The sequence below is a fragment of the Hemitrygon akajei genome, chromosome 5 (genome assembly GCF_048418815.1).
Source record: "Hemitrygon akajei chromosome 5, sHemAka1.3, whole genome shotgun sequence".
NCBI lineage: Eukaryota > Metazoa > Chordata > Chondrichthyes > Myliobatiformes > Dasyatidae > Hemitrygon > Hemitrygon akajei.
In genome coordinates this window covers 121,568,289-121,586,967 of record NC_133128.1, presented here as the reverse complement: position 1 = coordinate 121,586,967, position 18,679 = coordinate 121,568,289, and the positions used below count along the sequence as shown (strand labels likewise).

Genomic DNA, 18,679 nt, shown 5'->3' with positions numbered 1-18,679 from the left:
CCCTCCCTGAGAGATAGCTGTACACGGTGTCTGTCAGTCCCCTCTCCCTGAGAGATACCTGTACACGGTGTCTGTCAGTCCCCTCTCCCTGAGAGATAGCTGTACACGGTGTCTGTCAGTCCCCTCTCCCTGAGAGATACCTGTACACGGTGTCTGTCAGTCCCCTCTCCCTGAGAGATACCTGTACACGGTGTCTGTCAGTCCCCTCCCTGAGAGATACCTGTACACGGTGTCTGTCAGTCCCCTCCCTGAGAGATAGCTGTACACGGTGTCTGTCAGTCCCCTCTCCCTGAGAGATACCTGTACACGGTGTCTGTCAGTCCCCTCTCATTGAGAGATACCTGTACACGGTGTCTGTCAGTCCCCTCTCCCTGAGGATACCTGTACACGGTGTCTGTCAGTCCCCTCTCTCTGAGAGATAGCTGTACACGGTGTCTGTCAGTCCCCTCCCTGAGAGATAGCTGTACACGGTGTCTGTCAGTCCCCTCTCCCTGAGAGATAGCTGTACACGGTGTCTGTCAGTCCCCTCCCTGAGAGATAGCTGTACACGGTGTCTGTCGGTCCCCTCCCTGAGGATACCTGTACAGTGTCTGTCAGTCCCCTCTCCCTGAGAGATACCCGTACAGTGTCTGTCAGTCCCCTCCCTGAGAGATAGCTGTACACGGTGTCTGTCAGTCCCCTCTCCCTGAGAGATACCTGTACACGGTGTCTGTCAGTCCCCTCTCCCTGAGAGATAGCTGTACACGGTGTCTGTCAGTCCCCTCTCCCTGAGAGATACCTGTACACGGTGTCTGTCAGTCCCCTCTCCCTGAGAGATACCTGTACACAGTGTCTGTCGGTCCCCTCCCTGAGAGATAGCTGTACACGGTGTCTGTCAGTCCCCTCTCCCTGAGAGATAGCTGTACACGGTGTCTGTCAGTCCCCTCTCCCTGAGAGATACCTGTACACGGTGTCTGTCAGTCCCCTCTCCCTGAGAGATAGCTGTACACGGTGTCTGTCAGTCCCCTCCCTGAGAGATACCTGTACACGGTGTCTGTCAGTCCCCTCTCCCTGAGAGATAGCTGTACAGTGTCTGTCAGTCCCCTCTCCCTGAGAGATAGCTGTACACGGTGTCTGTCAGTCCCCTCTCCCTGAGAGATACCTGTACAGTGTCTGTCAGTCCCCTCTCCCTGAGAGATACCTGTACACGGTGTCTGTCAGTCCCCTCTCCCTGAGAGATACCTGTACAGTGTCTGTCAGTCCCCTCTCCCTGAGAGATAGCTGTACACGGTGTCTGTCAGTCCCCTCTCCCTGAGAGATACCTGTACACGGTGTCTGTCAGTCCCCTCTCCCTGAGAGATACCTGTACATGGTGTCTGTCAGTCCCCTCCCTGAGAGATAGCTGTACACGGTGTCTGTCAGTCCCCTCTCTCTGAGAGATAGCTGTACACGGTGTCTGTCAGTCCCCTCCCTGAGAGATAGCTGTACACGGTGTCTGTCAGTCCCCTCTCCCTGAGAGATAGCTGTACACGGTGTCTGTCAGTCCCCTCCCTGAGAGATACCTGTACAGTGTCTGTCAGTCCCCTCTCCCTGAGAGATACCTGTACAGTGTCTGTCAGTCCCCTCCCTGAGAGATAGCTGTACACGGTGTCTGTCAGTCCCCTCTCCCTGAGAGATACCTGTACAGTGTCTGTCAGTCCCCTCCCTGAGAGATAGCTGTACACGGTGTCTGTCAGTCCCCTCTCCCTGAGAGATAGCTGTACACGGTGTCTGTCAGTCCCCTCTCCCTGAGAGATACCTGTACACGGTGTCTGTCAGTCCCCTCTCCCTGAGAGATACCTGTACACAGTGTCTGTCGGTCCCCTCCCTGAGAGATAGCTGTACACGGTGTCTGTCAGTCCCCTCTCCCTGAGAGATACCTGTACAGTGTCTGTCAGTCCCCTCTCCCTGAGAGATAGCTGTACAGTGTCTGTCAGTCCCCTCTCCCTGAGAGATACCTGTACAGTGTCTGTCAGTCCCCTCCCTGAGAGATAGCTGTACAGTGTCTGTCAGTCCCCTCTCCCTGAGAGATACCTGTACAGTGTCTGTCAGTCCCCTCTCCCTGAGAGATACCTGTACACGGTGTCTGTCAGTCCCCTCTCCCTGAGAGATAGCTGTACACGGTGTCTGTCAGTCCCCTCTCCCTGAGAGATACCTGTACACAGTGTCTGTCGGTCCCCTCCCTGAGAGATAGCTGTACACGGTGTCTGTCAGTCCCCTCTCCCTGAGAGATACCTGTACACGGTGTCTGTCAGTCCCCTCTCCCTGAGAGATAGCTGTACACGGTGTCTGTCAGTCCCCTCTCCTTGAGAGATACCTGTACAGTGTCTGTCAGTCCCCTCCCTGAGAGATACCTGTACAGTGTCTGTCAGTCCCCTCCCTGAGAGATAGCTGTACAGTGTCTGTCAGTCCCCTCCCTGAGAGATACCTGTACAGTGTCTGTCAGTCCCCTCTCCCTGAGAGATAGCTGTACACGGTGTCTGTCAGTCCCCTCTCCCTGAGAGATACCTGTACACGGTGTCTGTCAGTCCCCTCTCCCTGAGAGATACCTGTACAGTGTCTGTCAGTCCCCTCCCTGAGAGATAGCTGTACACAGTGTCTGTCAGTCCCCTCCCTGAGAGATACCTGTACACGGTGTCTGTCAGTCCCCTCTCCCTGCGGATACCTGTACACGGTGTCTGTCAGTCCCCTCTCCTTGAGAGATACCTGTACAGTGTCTGTCAGTCCCCTCTCCCTGAGAGATAGCTGTACAGTGTCTGTCAGTCCCCTCTCCCTGAGAGATACCTGTACAGTGTCTGTCAGTCCCCTCTCCCTGAGAGATACCTGTACACGGTGTCTGTCAGTTTCCTCTCCTTGAGAGATAGCTGTACAGTGTCTGTCAGTCGCCTCTCCCTGAGAGATACCTGTACAGTGTCTGTCAGTCCCCTCTCCCTGAGAGATACCTGTACACAGTGTCTGTCAGTCCCCTCTCCTTGAGAGATACCTGTACAGTGTCTGTCAGTCCTCTCCCTGAGAGATAGCTGTACAGTGTCTGTCAGTCCCCTCTCCCTGAGAGATACCTGTACAGTGTCTGTCAGTCCCCTCTCCCTGAGAGATACCTGTACACGGTGTCTGTCAGTCCCCTCTCCCTGCGGATACCTGTACACGGTGTCTGTCAGTCCCCTCTCCTTGAGAGATACCTGTACAGTGTCTGTCAGTCCCCTCCCTGAGAGATAGCTGTACACGGTGTCTGTCAGTCCCATCTCCCTGAGAGATAGCTGTACACAGTGTCTGTCAGTCCCCTCCCTGAGAGATAGCTGTACACAGTGTCTGTCAGTCCCCTCCCTGAGAGATAGCTGTACACAGTGTCTGTCAGTCCCATCTCCCTGAGAGATAGCTGTACAGTGTCTGTCAGTCCCCTCTCCCTGAGAGATAGCTGTACACGGTGTCTGTCAGTCCCATCTCCCTGAGAGATAGCTGTACACAGTGTCTGTCAGTCCCCTCCCTGAGAGATAGCTGTACACGGTGTCTGTCAGTCCCCTCTCCCTGAGGATACCTGTACACGGTGTCTGTCAGTCCCCTCCCCCGGGGATAGCTGTACACGGTGTCTGTCAGTCCCCTCTCCCTGAGAGATACCTGTACACGGTGTCTGTCAGTCCCCTCTCCCTGAGAGATACCTGTACACGGTGTCTGTCGGTCCCCTCCCTGAGGATACCTGTACACGGTGTCTGTCGGTCCCCTCTCCCTGAGAGATACCTGTACACAGTGTCTGTCAGTCCCCTCTCCCTGAGAGATACCTGTACAGTGTCTGTCAGTCCCCTCTCCCTGAGAGATAGCTGTACACGGTGTCTGTCGGTCCCCTCTCCCTGAGAGATAGCTGTACACGGTGTCTGTCAGTCCCCTCCCCCGGGGAAAACTGTACACGGTGTCTGTCAGTCCCCTCTCCCTGAGAGATACCTGTACACGGTGTCTGTCAGTCCCCTCTCCCTGAGAGATAGCTGTACACGGTGTCTGTCAGTCCCCTCCCTGAGGATACCTGTACACGGTGTCTGTCAGTCCCCTCTCCCTGAGAGATAGCTGTACACGGTGTCTGTCAGTCCCCTCCCTGAGGATACCTGTACACAGTGTCTGTCAGTCCCCTCTCCCTGAGAGATAGCTGTACACGGTGTCTGTCAGTCCCCTCCCTGAGGATACCTGTACACGGTGTCTGTCAGTCCCCTCTCCCTGAGAGATAGCTGTACACGGTGTCTGTCAGTCCCCTCTCCCTGAGAGATACCTGTACAGTGTCTGTTAGTCCCCTCCCTGAGGATACCTGTACACGGTGTCTGTCAGTCCTCTCCCTGAGAGATAGCTATACACGGTGTCTGTCAGTCCTCTCCCTGAGAGATACCTGTACAGTGTCTGTCAGTCCCCTCCCTGAGAGATAGCTGTACACGGTGTCTGTCAGTCCCCTCTCTCTGAGAGATAGCTGTACACGGTGTCTGTCAGTCCCCTCTCCCTGCGGATACCTGTACACGGTGTCTGTCAGTCCCCTCTCTCTGAGAGATACCTGTACACGGTGTCTGTCAGTCCCCTTCCTGAGGATACCTGTACACGGTGTCTGTCAGTCCCCTCCCTGAGGATAACTGTATACGGTGTCTCCGTCATTTCGTGGACTGATCCCTATCCTTAGACCTGCTCTCTTTAAGTGAGGTGTCTCCTTCAATTCACCTTTCTCAGCAGTACGGAGTTAGAGTGTGTGTCTGTGATGTTTGCATCGAGGCGCGGTGGGGTTAAGGAGGGATGCTGGAGAACGTTTTGTGATGTGATGTGTCTGCAGACTGACCACAACCCTTTCCTTAACCATCTGTACATCTACCACCTGCATCAGAAGAATGGCTTCCTCTGCATGATACTCAGTGAAATGTTTGAGCTAGTGTAAGTTGTGCATTTCGATGTCACTAACCACAGTCCTATCACAACATTGGAAACAGGTGCAGGCCATTTCCACCTTCTGCCCCACCACAACCCCACCCTGCTCTGCCGTCCCCTGCCCCGCCGCACCTCTGCCACTGAGGCTTCGCCTTTTGAGGGTGGCCTCGACGCTGGGGAGGTTCGTGCCGACGATGGTGCTGGCTGTCTGCAACGCTCCAAAGCTTTTTCCAATCCTGTATCGTGGCCCCTCCATACCAGCCAGTGATGCAACCAGTCAGAATCAGTAGAAGTTTGTTAGAGTCTTGCTGACACTCCAAACCTCCTCGGGCGACTAATGAAACAGAATCAGAATAAGGTCTGTTATGACTCAGAAATGTTGTGAAATTTATTGTTTTTTGGTGGCAGTACAGTGTGTAAAGCATTAAAAAAAATTTACTGCAAGTTACAATGGGGCACCAGGTAGCGTGACACTGTTACAGCTTGGGGTGTCAGAGTTCTCTTCTGGCATCTTCCGTAAGAAAGTTTGTACGGTCTTCCCGTGACCGCGTGGGTTTCCTCCCACAGTCCAAAGACGTACTGGTTGGTAGGTTAATTGGTCACTGTAAATTAAATAAGAAATAAATGTTGCTGGGCGGTGTTGAGGGATCTCGGTGTTGTATCAGCCCCCAGGAACCTCCTCTGCCTGAGGAAGCTCAAACTTCTGTCTTGTTTTACAGGCAATTTGTTTTTGTCGTTGCGTTCACGACCTTCCTGGTAAACTGCGTTGATTATGACATTCTGTTTGCCAACAAGGTGCTGAACAGCACTCACCACAGCAACCAGGTGGTCAAGGTCACTCTGCCTGATGCCTTCTTGCCCCCACACACCTGCACAGCCAGGTAAGGAGCTCTGCTGTCAGTGTGGGGGGGGGGGTGGGGAGGGATGGTTGAACTGTCCCACCCCACAGGGCACCACACCACCCGCCGGAGCTGTGGTAAGTTTGGGGGAGGGGGATGAAATGTCTCAACTCTCAGGTGCCTCACCCACACACCTGCGTGGCCAGGTAAGGAGCTATATTCTGTTGGAGGTGGGGGGGAATAGTACTGTCCCATCCCACAAGTCCACACTTGTCACATGGGATGGTTCCTGCCCTGACTCAGGCAGGTCACGAGGCTGTTCTGCCATTCAATCCAGTTGTAACTGGTGTGACAAATTCAAAATGCTGGAAGAACTCAGCAGGTCAGGCAGCATCCGTGGAAATGAATGAACAGTTGATGTTTCGGGCCGAGACCCTTCTTCAGGACTGGAAAGGAAGGGGGAAGATGGCAGAATAATAAGTTGTGGGGAGAGAAGAAGGATAGCGAGAAGGTGATGGGGGAAGGCAAAGGGTTGGAAATGAAGGAATCTGATAGGAGAGGAGAGTGGACAATAGGAGAACGGGAGAAGGAGGTGCACTGGGGGAGGTGATGGGCAGGTGAGGAGAAGAGGTGAAAGGCCAGAGTGGGGAATAGAAGAGGAAAGGAGGAGGAGAAAAAGTTAGAAGCAGATTAGGAATGAGAATAGAAATTCAGATGATATTGGCCCTCATTCCATCGCTATGCCTGTAGCCCTAGTATCGATTCATCCTTGCCTTGAACAAACTCACTCACTCTCCTGCTGCAGCTCCAATTCCAGAGATTCACCACCGAGGAAATGAAATTCCCCATCAACTCCATCTTAGATAGATAGACCTCAGTCTGAAGCTCAACAGCTGGGGTGCTACGGAGGCGTAACAGTTAGAGCAACGCTTTACAGTGCCAGCTGTAAGACTGGGATTACATTACTGCTGCTGTCTGTAAGGGGTTTGTACGTTCTCCCTGTGACCTCGTGTCTCCAGGTGCTCCAGTTTCCTCCCTTATTCCAAAGACGTACGAGTTAGTGTTAGTCAGTTGTGGGCATGTTATGTTGGCACCGGAAGTGTTGTGACAATTGTGGGCTGCCCCCAGCACATCCTCGGACTGTATTGGTCGTTGACACAAACGATGCATTTCACTGTATGTTTCAATATTTCAACATAGATGTGACCAATAAAGCCAATCTTTATCTTTAATCTTTTAATCAACTGGATGAGAACAAGACAGATCACCACTTCAATAGAAAAGCCTGAAGAGCAGAGGATCTGTTGGTCAGAGAGTCTGGGTTTGCAGAGAGACCTGGGTACTCGTTTATCTCTGATAGAACAGGTACTTTAATGGGGCCATTGGGTTCTACGGCAGAGGAACAGGCTCCTCGGCTCAGCTCATCCACACTGAACGCAATTCCTATTCACACAAATCCCATGTTTAGCCCAGCTCTCCTATCCTTTACCTGCCCAAATGCTGAAACACTGTGAATGTACCTGCCTCAACCACCTCCTCTTGCAGCGTGTTCCATAAAGGTTAGCTTTTCTTACATCAAATCACTGAAACATGCAGTAAAATGCGTCATTTGCTTCACCAGTCATCACGGTCCGAGGATGTGCTGTGGGCTGTAACTTACTAACCCTAACCTGTGTGTCGTCAGAATGTGGGAGGAAGCCCATGTGGCCACGAGGAGAGTGTACAACCTCCTTACAGATTGAATCCTGTAAAGCATTACACTAGCTGCTATGCTCACCATGCCACCCAGCACCCTCTGTGTAGAAAAGCATGGCCCTCATGTTCCTTTTAAATTTAAAATATCTTCCCCTCTCCGCTATAACCTTTAGTTTCATACCCCACCCCACAAAATGACTGACCATCCAGCCTATCTATACCCTATGGTTTCATACTCCCCCCACTGGAAAAAAAGTGACTATCCGGCCTATCTATACCCTTCACTTTCATACTTGCCCCCTCCCAGAAAAAGACTGACCATCCAGTCTATCTATACCCTTTAGTTTCATACTCCCCCCACTGGAAAATTCCTTTATTTTCATACCCCCAATGGAAAAAAACTGACCATCCAGCCTACCTATATCCTTTAGTTTCATACTCCCCCCACTGGAAAAAAAGTGACCATCCAGCCTACCTATATCCTTTAGTTTCATACTCCCCCCACTGGAAAAAAAGTGACCATCCAGCCTACCTATATCCTTTAGTTTCATACTCCCCCCACTGGAAAAAAAGTGACTATTCAGCCTATCTATACCCTTCACTTTCATACTTGCCCCCTCCCAGAAAAAGACTGACCATCCAGCCTATCTATACCCTTTAGTTTCATACCCCCCTGAAAAAGACTGACCATCCAGCCTTTCTATACCCCTGCTAATTTATATATTCTGTCCAGTTTCCCCTCAGCTTACAAAGCTCCAGCGAAAACAAGTTTGTCCAACTTCTCCTTAGAGCGAATGCACTCTAACCCAGACAGCATCTTCAATCCCTCTCCCCAAAGCCTCCACATGCTCTCTGTAATGGGACGACCAGCACTGCACACTAAACTGAAGTGCAGTCTTACCAAAGTCTTACTTAGCTGGAACATGACTTCCTAATTATTGTACTCAATGGGATTCATTTCAGATTTATTTATCGCGTTTACATTGGAACATACAGTTTAAGGCATCGTTTGCGTCAACAATCAATGTAACCGTATGTGCTGGGGGCAGCCTACAAGAGTTGCCACTTACTCTAGTACCAATATGAAGCGTGCCCACAGTGCTCAGGAGAACAACAGCAGCAACAACAAAACAAGTCCCTTTGCAACCCTACCACCCACCCAGACAGGCCAGCTCTGGCCTCCATTCCTTCGTTCCGTTTGTTCTGTGGAGTGATTGTGCAGACTTGGTCCATACCCTTGAGTCTGGACAACAGAAAGCTTGTCTCAACAAGTCGCAGACACTTCCAGTAGGGTGTGGTGGGGCGGATGTGGGGTGATAATTCCCCTGGTGAAGGTGTCTAGGACCACGGAGAAGGGGCTGGCCATTCAGGATAGAGTGCAGAGTAATTGGTGTCCATTAGGTGGATGGTGAACCCTCGGAATTCTCCTACTGAGAAGTCTGGGAGGTTCGGTCATGGCGTTTGCTGGGTTGGTGCAGGGAAGCTGCACTGAGGTGAGCGATCAGAGTGGAGCAGTAGCACGAGGGGCAGAATGGCCTCCTGCTTTCTCGAGTCCCTATGGTGTGACCCAACTCCCTGTGCCTGAAAGAAGTGCGAAAAGCCTGGTTAAACCACTCTTGGAATATCGTGCTCAGTTCTGGTCACCTCATTGTAGGAAGGATGTGGAAGCTTTAGAGAGGGTGCAGAGGAGATTTACCAGGATGCTGCCTGGATCAGAGAGCACGTCTTAATGAGGATAGGTTGAGCAAGCTGGGGGTTTGCTGTTTGGAGCAAAGGAGAACGAAAGATAACCTGATAAAGGTTCAGAAGCCGATAAGAGGCATCGATAAAGTCAGTATCCGAGACTTTCTCCCCAGCTAATGGCTAATGCAGGGGGGGCATGATTTTAAGATGACCGGAGGAGATGTCAGAGGTAGGTTTTTACGCAGAGCATGGTGTGTGTGTGGAACACCCTGCCAGGGGTGGTGCTGGAGGCAGATACATCAGGGGCATTTAAGATCCTCTTAGATATGCACATGGGTGATAGAAAAATGGAGGGTTATGTAGGAGAGAAGAGTTAGCTTGATCTTACAGTAGGATAAACGATTGGCACACATCATGGGTCGAAGGGCCCGGACTGAGCTGTAATGTTCTAAGTGACCCAGCTCTTTGTAAGTAGATCGATTCAGTGGGAGATCTACCTACAGCATAGAGAATGGGCCATTTAGTCCAATTCATCCATGCAGGCCCACGAGACCTTTCTGTATTAATCCCTTCACCCAGCACTTGGCCGTGGCCATGCACGCCTGGGAGGTTTAAGAGTTTCTTAAATGCTGTCAGTGATACCCCCACATGTTAATTGAAGCTCTCAGTTCGTCAAATTTTCTGGTTATAACTGTTTCATTAAAAAGGATACAACTTCACTTGTTCTGTCCTCTGGATATGATTCCTCCTGTAATTGACTCTCCAGTGAACTACCGTTCTGAGAGCCCATTCTCCTTCCAGCTGTTTGAACCGTCCTTGTGAATGCAGGGAGTGATTCGAATCCGGAATGTACTTTGGAGGTGTAACTGAGTGATGGAGATAATTTCAGCCGAAGAGCCGAATGGCACAGTAACGGGGCCAACAATGGCAACACAGTCAGAAGGGAACTGAATTTGAAAAGGAAATAGCAATGAGGAGGGGGACTAACTAGACAGTTTATGTAGAACTTACACTGTTGAATAGGGTAGATGGCTTCCTTCTCAGCTATTACATTAACCCTGAGGCTTAGAAACAGCACCAGCAAACCCACTCCCCCATTCCCTCACTGGTTAACATGCAACCCATCCCACCTTCTCCAGAAGTGTTCCCAGTGATCCAGGGAGATAAGGCCCACTAGCTCCCCTTCCTCACCATCCCTTCAGCCACTTCAGTGGGCTGGAGTCACACAGTGATCATCGGTAGAGGGCCCGAGTGCCTTTGTATTAGTTAGGTTAGGAATCTCACTGTTAGCCCTCCTGTATTCCCAGGATCCGTCAGAATGTGCTGATGGTGGTCGTCCTTCTGACAGCTGGAGTCTTCTGGGTCCATCGTCTGGTGAAGTTCATCTATAACGTCTGCTGCTACTGGGAGATCAGGGCATTTTACAAAAATGCCCTCAAGATACCCATGGTAGGTCTTTGCCCTGTTTTGTCCTTTTCTCAGAGCCTTCCTGCAAGGTTACCTTGCCTGAGATTAGATGATTGTTCCCAGTATAAGATGGTAAGAGGCACAGGTCAAGTGGACAGCCAGAGACAGTGACAGAGTGGCTGAGTTTGCAGATGATAAAAAGACAGCTGGAGCTGAGGAAGACGGGATTCTGCAGAGGGTCTCAGACAGATTAGGAGAACGGGCAAAGGAAGTGACAGGTGGAATATATTTGTATGGCCATACACCTTGGTAGCAGGAGTAAAGGTTTAGACTGTTTTCTAAACGGAGAAAATTCAGAAGTCAAGTGGACTATGGGGTTCTTGTGCAAGATTCCCAAAAGGAAGATAAATACAATGCTGGCATTCATTTAGAGAGAATTAGATTACAAAAGCAAGGATGTAAAGCTGAGCCTTTATAAACATTGGTCAGACCCCTCCTGGAGTATTGAGAGCAGTTTTGGGCCCTTTATCTAAAAGGATGTGCTGACTTTGGAGAGGGTTCAGAGAAGTTTCACAAGAATGAGTCAGGAATGAAAGGGTTAACATGAGGAGAGTTTGATGGCTCTGAGTTTGAACTCACTGGAGTTTAGAAGAGTGAAATCTATTGAATCCTTAAAGGACTAGATAGAGTGGACGTGGTAAGGATGTTTCCTATATTGGGAGAGTCTAGCACCAGAGGGCGCAGCTCAGAATAGAGGGACATCCCTTTAGAACATAGTTGAGGAGGAATTTCTTTAGCCAGAGGGTGGTGAATCTGTGGAATTCATTGCCACAGATGGCTGTGGAGGCCAGGTCACTGGGTATTTTTAAACCGGAGGTTGATAGGTTGATTAGTCCGGGTGTTAAAGGTTATGGGAGAAGGCTGGAGAACGGGGTTGAGTCAGCCTGGACGGAATGGCGGAGCAGACTTGACTGGCGGAAATGCCAAATTCAGCTCTGTTACGGCTGGCTGGAGGTGCAGACCGGTGGGTGGTGGAGGGATGGGGATGGGAGGTGGGTGATCTGGGGGAAGGGTCCCTGAGGACTGAAGCTGTCTGTGTTTCAGGCCCACGTGCCCTACTACAGCTGGCAGGAGGTGCAGTCGCGCATCATCCAGGCGCAGCGGGAGCACCTGATGTGCATCCAGAAGCGGGAACTCAGCGAGCTGGACATCTACCACCGCATCCTGCGCTTCAACAACTACATGGTAGCAATGATCAACAAGTCCCTGTTGCCGGTCCGCTTCCGGCTCCCGCTTCTCGGGGAGCTGGTCTTCTACACCCGCGGCCTCCGGTACAACTTTGAGCTGATCTTCCTGTGGGGGCCGGGCTCCCTCTTCCTCAACGAGTGGAGCCTCAAGCCGGAGTACAAGAAGGCGGTAAACCGGCAGGAGCTGGCCCAGCGTCTCAGTGGCCGCATCCTATGGATTGGCATCACCAATCTCCTGCTGTGCCCGCTCGTCCTGGTGTGGCAGATCCTCTACGCCTTCTTCAGCTACGCCGAGGTCATCAAGCGCGAACCGGGCAGCCTGGGGGCCCGCTGCTGGTCCCTCTACGGCCGCTGCTACCTGCGGCATTTCAACGAGCTGGACCACGAGCTGCAGTCGCGCCTCGGCCGGGGCTACAAGGCCGCCTCCAAGTATATGAGCTGCTTCCTGTCGCCGCTGCTCACCGTGCTGGCCAAGAACGTGGCCTTCTTCGCCGGCTCCATCCTGGCTGTGCTCATCACCCTCACCGTCTACGACGAGGACGTCCTGGCCGTGGAGCACGTGCTCACCACCATTACCCTGCTCGGCCTCTGTGTCACCGTGTGCAGGTGGGGCTCCGGGGCACCACGGAAGGGGGGGGGAGCGAGTGGGACTTCAGGAATGGGGGTCCGGAAGGGAGGGAGACTCTGAGGGCAGCTTCCCTCTGTATACTGTGAGGGGGTTGGTACAGAGGGAGGGGGTCACACTGTGAGGGGGTTGGTACAGAGGGAGGGTCACACTGTGAAGGGTTGGTACAGAGGGAGGGTCTCACTGTGAGGGGGTTGGTACAGAGGCAGGGTCACTGAGGGGGTTGGTACAGAGGGAGGGTCTCACTGTGAGGGGTTGGTACAGAGGGAGGGGTCACACTGAGGGGTTGGTACAGAGGGAGGGTCTCACTGTGAGGGGTTGGTACAGAGGGAGGGTCACACTGGGGTAGATACAGAGGGAGGGTCTCACTGTGAGGGGGTTGGTACAGAGGGAGGGTCACACTGTGGGGTTGGTACAGAGGGAGGGTCACACTGTGAGGGGTTGGTACAGAGGGAGGGTCTCACTGTGAGGAGTTGGTACAGAGGGAGGGTCACACTGTGAGGGGTTGGTACAGAGGGAGGGGTCTCACTGTGAGGGGGTTGGTACAGAGGGAGGGTCACACTGTGAGGTGTTGGTACAGAGGGAGGGTCTCACTGTGAGGGGGTTGGTACAGAGGGAGGGGTCACACTGTGAGGAGTTGGTACAGAGGGAGGGTCACACTGTGAGGGGTTGGTACAGAGGGAGGGTCACACTGTGAGGAGTTGGTACAGAGGGAGGGTCACACTGTGAGGGGGTTGGTACAGAGGGAGGGTCTCACTGTGAGGGGGTTGGTACAGAGGGAGGGTCACACTGTGACGTGTTGGTACAGAGGGAGGGTCTCACTGTGAGGGGTTGGTACAGAGGGAGGGTCTCACTGTGAGCGGGTTGGTACAGAGGGAGGGGTCTCACTGTGAGGGGGTTGGTACAGAGGGAGGGTCTCACTGTGAGGGGGTTGGTACAGAGGGAGGGGTCTCACTGTGACGTGTTGGTACAGAGGGAGGGTCTCACTGTGAGGGGGTTGGTACAGAAGGAGGGTCACACTGTGAGGGGGTTGGTACAGAGGGAGGGTCTCACTGTGAGGGGGTTGGTACAGAGGGAGGGTCACACTGTGATGTGTTGGTTCAGAGGGAGGGTCTCACTGTGAGGGGTTGGTACAGAGGGAGGGTCTCACTGTGAGGGGGTTGGTACAGAGGGAGGGGTCTCACTGTGAGGGGTTGGTACAGAGGGAGGGGTCTCACTGTGACGTGTTGGTACAGAGGGAGGGGTCACACTGTGAGGGGGTTGGTACAGAGGGAGGGTCACTGAGGGGGTTGGTACAGAGGGAGGGGTCTCACTGTGAGGGGGTTGGTACAGAGGGAGGGTCACACTGTGACGTGTTGGTACAGAGGGAGGGTCTCACTGTGAGGGGGTTGGTACAGAGGGTGGGTCTCACTGTGAGGGGTTGGTACAGAGGGAGGGGTCTCACTGTGAGGGGGTTGGTACAGAGGGAAGGGTCTCACTGTGAGGGGGTTGGTACAGAGGGTGGGTCTCACTGTGAGGGGGTTGGTACAGAGGGAGGGGTCTCACTGTGAGGGGTTGGTACAGAGGGAGGGGTCTCACTGTGAGGGGGTTGGTACAGAGGGAGGGGTCTCACTGTGAGGGGTTGGTACAGAGGTAGGGTCACACTGTGAGGGGTTGGTACAGAGGGAGGGGTCTCACTCTGAGGGGGTTGGTACAGAGGGAGGGGTCTCACTGTGAGGGGGTTGGTACAGAGGGAGGGTCACACTGTGATGTGTTGGTACAGAGGGAGGGTCTCACTGTGAGGGGGTTGGTACAGAGGGAGGGTCTCACTGTGAGGGGTTGTTACAGAGGCAGGGTCTCACTGTGAGGGGTTGGTACAGAGGGAGGGTCACACTGATGGGTTGGTACAGAGAGAGGGTCTCACTGTGAGGGGGTTGGTACAGAGGGAGGGTCTCACTGTGAGGGGTTGTTACAGAGGCAGGGTCTCACTGTGAGTGGTTGGTACAGAGGGAGGGTCACACTGATGGGTTGGTACATTTTTCCTGCTAATGCGGGCTCTTGCTGTGTGGTGTTTGAGTCTGGGGCATGGGTTTGGGAGGAGCCGGGGTGAGGGGGGGGTGTCTGAGTTGTTGGCAGAGTGAAGTTGTGCCATTCTGGGGGGTGGGGGTTGAATTGGAGGCCAGAGTGGGGACTGATGCTTCCCGGTTTATGGGTTTTATCCCTGATTAACACGTGGTATTTTGCAGTCCTGTGGGCTTGGGGGGGGGGCGGGGTCAGGGTTGGACCGGGGTCAGAGTTCATACCAGTGCTGTCCCCCATGTTTACGGGTGTGGTTTCTGTTTTATCACTGATAAACACGCAGTGTTGTTGTGCCCTGAGGAGAGGTGGAATTGGGAACTGATGTTCTCCCCCCAGGTTTATGGTTTTATCTCTGTCTGCAGGTGTTTTATCCCTGATAAGCACGAGGTGTCGTGTCCGGAGCAGCTGCTGAAGGTGGTGCTGTCCCACGTACACTACATGCCTGACCACTGGCAGGGAGCTGCCCACCGCTACGAGACCAGGGACCAGTTCGCTCAACTCTTCCAGTACAAAGCCGTAAGGACACGCTGCGTGCCCTGCTGGTCCCAGCTCTGGGGGTCTGTGTATTAAACAGCTCCAGCAGGCAGCATGCTTGCACTGTGTGGTCTGTGTATGTGCACTGCTGGCCCGCGCAGTGTGATCTGTGTTTGTGTGTTGCTGGTCTGTGTATGTGCACCGCTGGCCCACGCAGTTTGATCTGTGTTTGTGCATTGCTGGCTTGCGTATGTGCACTGCCGGCCTGCACAGTGTGGTTTGTGTATGTGGAATACAATATCTGTGTAGTCACAGGCCTGTGGGGTGCGAGCCAGCTGGAAGCAGTGGGGGCAGACACAGATGATGAGCCGGGAGCTGGACTAAATCCAGATTACATCAGGGACTCCCAGGAAGGGACAAACTGTAAAACTGTCCAGTTTCCCAATGGTTCGGATGTAGGTGTGAAGGTTGGCTTGTGATGAAAATGTGGACAGAGTTTTAGAGTGTTACAGCATAGAAACAGACCCTTCACACAGCTAGTCCACACCAAATTGTTATCCTGCCCAGTCCCAACAACCCACATCCAGACCATAGCCCCCATATCCCTCCCATCCATGGACCAATCCAGATTTCTCTGGTGTTGAGATCAAGCCTGCATCCACCACTTCAGCTGGCAGCTCGTTCCACCCTCTGAGTGAAAGTGTTGCCCTCAAACACTTGGCCTTTCACCCTGACCGACACTGAGATGAAACTCGGGGGCAATCTTCTGTAGTGACCGGCCAACGAGAATGTCGGGCTGAAGAGTCAACTTTATTTATTTATCACATGCGCATCCAAAATATAAACTTGAGAATGTAAGGATAGAAGCCAGGAACAAGGAAGGTGCAGGCACTCTGATGTTGTTACACTGTAGACTTCCCAATAGAACATAGAACTCTGCAGCTCAGTACAGGCCCTTTGGCCCACAATGTTGTGCTGACCCTTTAGCCTACTCTAAGATCAATGTAACACTTCTGTCCCACAAAACCCTCCACTTTTCTACCATCCATGTGCCTATCTAAGAGTCTCTTAAATGTCCCTAATGTATCTGCCTCTCCCACTTCCCGGGCAGTGTGTTCTACACACCCACCACCCTGTGTGTTAAAAGCCTACCTCTGACATCCCCCCCCCCCGCCCCCACAATACTTTCCTCCAAGCACTTTAAAATTATGCCCCCTCTTGCTAACCACTTCCGTCCTGGGAAAAGGACACTGACTGTCCACTCGACCTATGCCTCTTATCATCTTATACACCTCTATCAAGTCACCTCTCGCATTTGGTGTGGGGCAGCCGGTGTTGTGCAGTGGATGGGGGTCCAGTGTGGCCCGGGAGTGGTTGGTGTGGGGCAGCCGGTGTTGTGCAGTGGATGGGGGTCCAGTGTGGCCCGGGAGTGGTTGGTGTGGGGCAGCCGGTGTTGTGCAGTGGATGGGGGTCCAGTGTGGCCCGGGAGTGGTTGGTGTGGGGCAGCCGGTGTTGTGCAGTGGATGGGGGTCCAGTGTGGCCCGGGAGTGGTTGGTGTGGGGCAGCCGGTGTTGTGCAGTGGATGGGGGTCCAGTGTGGCCCGGGAGTGGTTGGTGTGGGGCAGCCGGTGTTGTGCAGTGGATGGGGGTCCAGTGTGGCCCGGGAGTGGTTGGTGTGGGGCAGCCGGTGTTGTGCAGTGGATGGGGGTCCAGTGTGGCCCGGGAGTGGTTGGTGTGGGGCAGCCGGTGTTGTGCAGTGGATGGGGGTCCAGTGTGGCCCGGGAGTGGTTGGTGTGGGGCAGCCGGTGTTGTGCAGTGGATGGGGGTCCAGTGTGGCCCGGGAGTGGTTGGTGTGGGGCAGCCGGTGTTGTGCAGTGGATGGGGGTCCAGTGTGGCCCGGGAGTGGTTGGTGTGGGGCAGCCGGTGTTGTGCAGTGGATGGGGGTCCAGTGTGGCCCGGGAGTGGTTGGTGTGGGGCAGCCGGTGTTGTGCAGTGGATGGGGGTCCAGTGTGGCCCGGGAGTGGTTGGTGTGGGGCAGCCGGTGTTGTGCAGTGGATGGGGGTCCAGTGTGGCCCGGGAGTGGTTTGTGTGGAGCAGCCGGTGGTGATGCGACGTTGAAGGGGGTCTGTGAACAGCTGTGAGCCCTGGACTGAAACCACACTGTTTGTAACTGACAGGTGTTCATTCTGGAGGAGCTGCTCAGCCCCATTGTCACCCCGTTCATCCTGATCTTCAGTCTGAGGAACAAGTCCCTCGAGATCATCGACTTCTTCCGCAATTTCACCGTGGAGGTGGTGGGAGTAGGAGACACCTGCTCCTTCGCTCAGATGGACATCCGGCATCACGGTCACCCTGCAGTAGGTGCCCCACCCCTCGTCGAGTCCAAGGCTCCGCACTGACCCCCTCTCCCCTTGCCAACTGAAACTTTGTCCCTGTCCCCCTGACCATCTCCATCCCAGACCCCAGTCTCTCCCAGCACTTCTGTCCCAGACCCCAGTCTCCCCCACCATCTCTGTCCCAGACCCCAGTCTCTCCCAGCGCTTCTGTCCCAGACCCCAGACTCCCCCACAGTCTCTGTCCCAGACCCCAGTATCTCCCAGCGCCTCTGTCCCAGACTCCAGTCTCTCCCAGCGCCTCTCTCCGAGACCCCAGACTCCCCCACCATCTCTGTCCCAGACCCCAGTCTCTCCCAGCGCCTCTGTCCCAGACCCCAGACTCCCCCACCATCTCTGTCCCAGACCCCAGTCTCTCCCAGCGCCTCTGTCCCAGACCCCGGTCTCCCCCACCATCTCTGTCCCAGACCCCAGTCTCTCCCAGCGCCTCTGTCCCAGACCCCAGACTCCCCCACCATCTCTGTCCCAGACCCCAGTCTCTCCCAGCGCCTCTGTCCCAGACCCCAGTCTCTCCCAGCACTTCTGTCCCAGACCCCAGTCTCTCCCACCATCTCTGTCCCAGACCCCAGTCTCTCCCACCATCTCTGTCTCAGACCCCAGTCTCCCCCACCATCTCTGTCCCAGACCCCAGTCTCTCCCACCATCTCTGTCCCAGACCCCAGTCTCCCCCACCATCTCTGTCCCAGACCCCAGTCTCTCCCACCATCTCTGTCCCAGACCCCTGTCTCTCCCAGCGCCTCTGTCTCAGACCCCAGACTCCCCCACCATCTCTGTCCCAGACCCCAGTCTCTCCCAGCGCCTCTGTCCCAGACCCCAGTCTCTCCCAGCACTTCTGTCCCAGACCCCAGTCTCTCCCACCATCTCTGTCCCAGACCCCAGTCTCCCCCACCATCTCTGTCCCAGATCCCAGTCTCTCCCAGCGCCTCTGTCCCAGACCCCAGACTCCCCCACCATCTCTGTCCCAGACCCCAGTCTCTCCCACCATCTCTGTCCCAGACCCCCCCACCATCTCTGTCCCAGACCCCAGTCTCTCCCACCATCTCTGTCCCAGACCCCAGACTCCCCCACCATCTCTGTCCCAGACCCCAGTCTCTCCCAGCGCCTCTGTCCCAGACCCCAGTCTCTCCCAGCACCTCTGTCCCAGACCCCAGTCTCTCCCAGCGCCTCTGTCCCAGACCCCAGACTCCCCCACCATCTCTGTCCCAGACCCCAGTCTCTCCCACCATCTCTGTCCCAGACCCCAGTCTCCCCCACCATCTCTGTCCCAGACCCCAGCCTCTCCCAGCACCTCTGTCCCAGACCCCAGTCTCTCCCAGCGCCTCTGTCCCAGACCCCAGTCTCCCCCACCATC

The 18,679-nt window shown here is 54.2% G+C and overlaps 1 protein-coding gene across 1 annotated transcript in view; it reads left to right on the top strand.

The window, feature by feature from the left end:
• Nucleotides 1–18,679, top strand: part of LOC140728121 (autophagy-related protein 9A-like) — a 56,068-nt gene that overhangs the window by 11,070 nt on the left and 26,319 nt on the right. Inside the window, 6 exon segments of the mRNA XM_073046335.1 lie at nt 4,852–4,914; nt 5,628–5,789; nt 10,433–10,574; nt 11,637–12,385; nt 14,825–14,978; nt 17,113–17,292. Coding sequence (XP_072902436.1) covers nt 4,852–4,914; nt 5,628–5,789; nt 10,433–10,574; nt 11,637–12,385; nt 14,825–14,978; nt 17,113–17,292 — 1,450 coding nt within the window.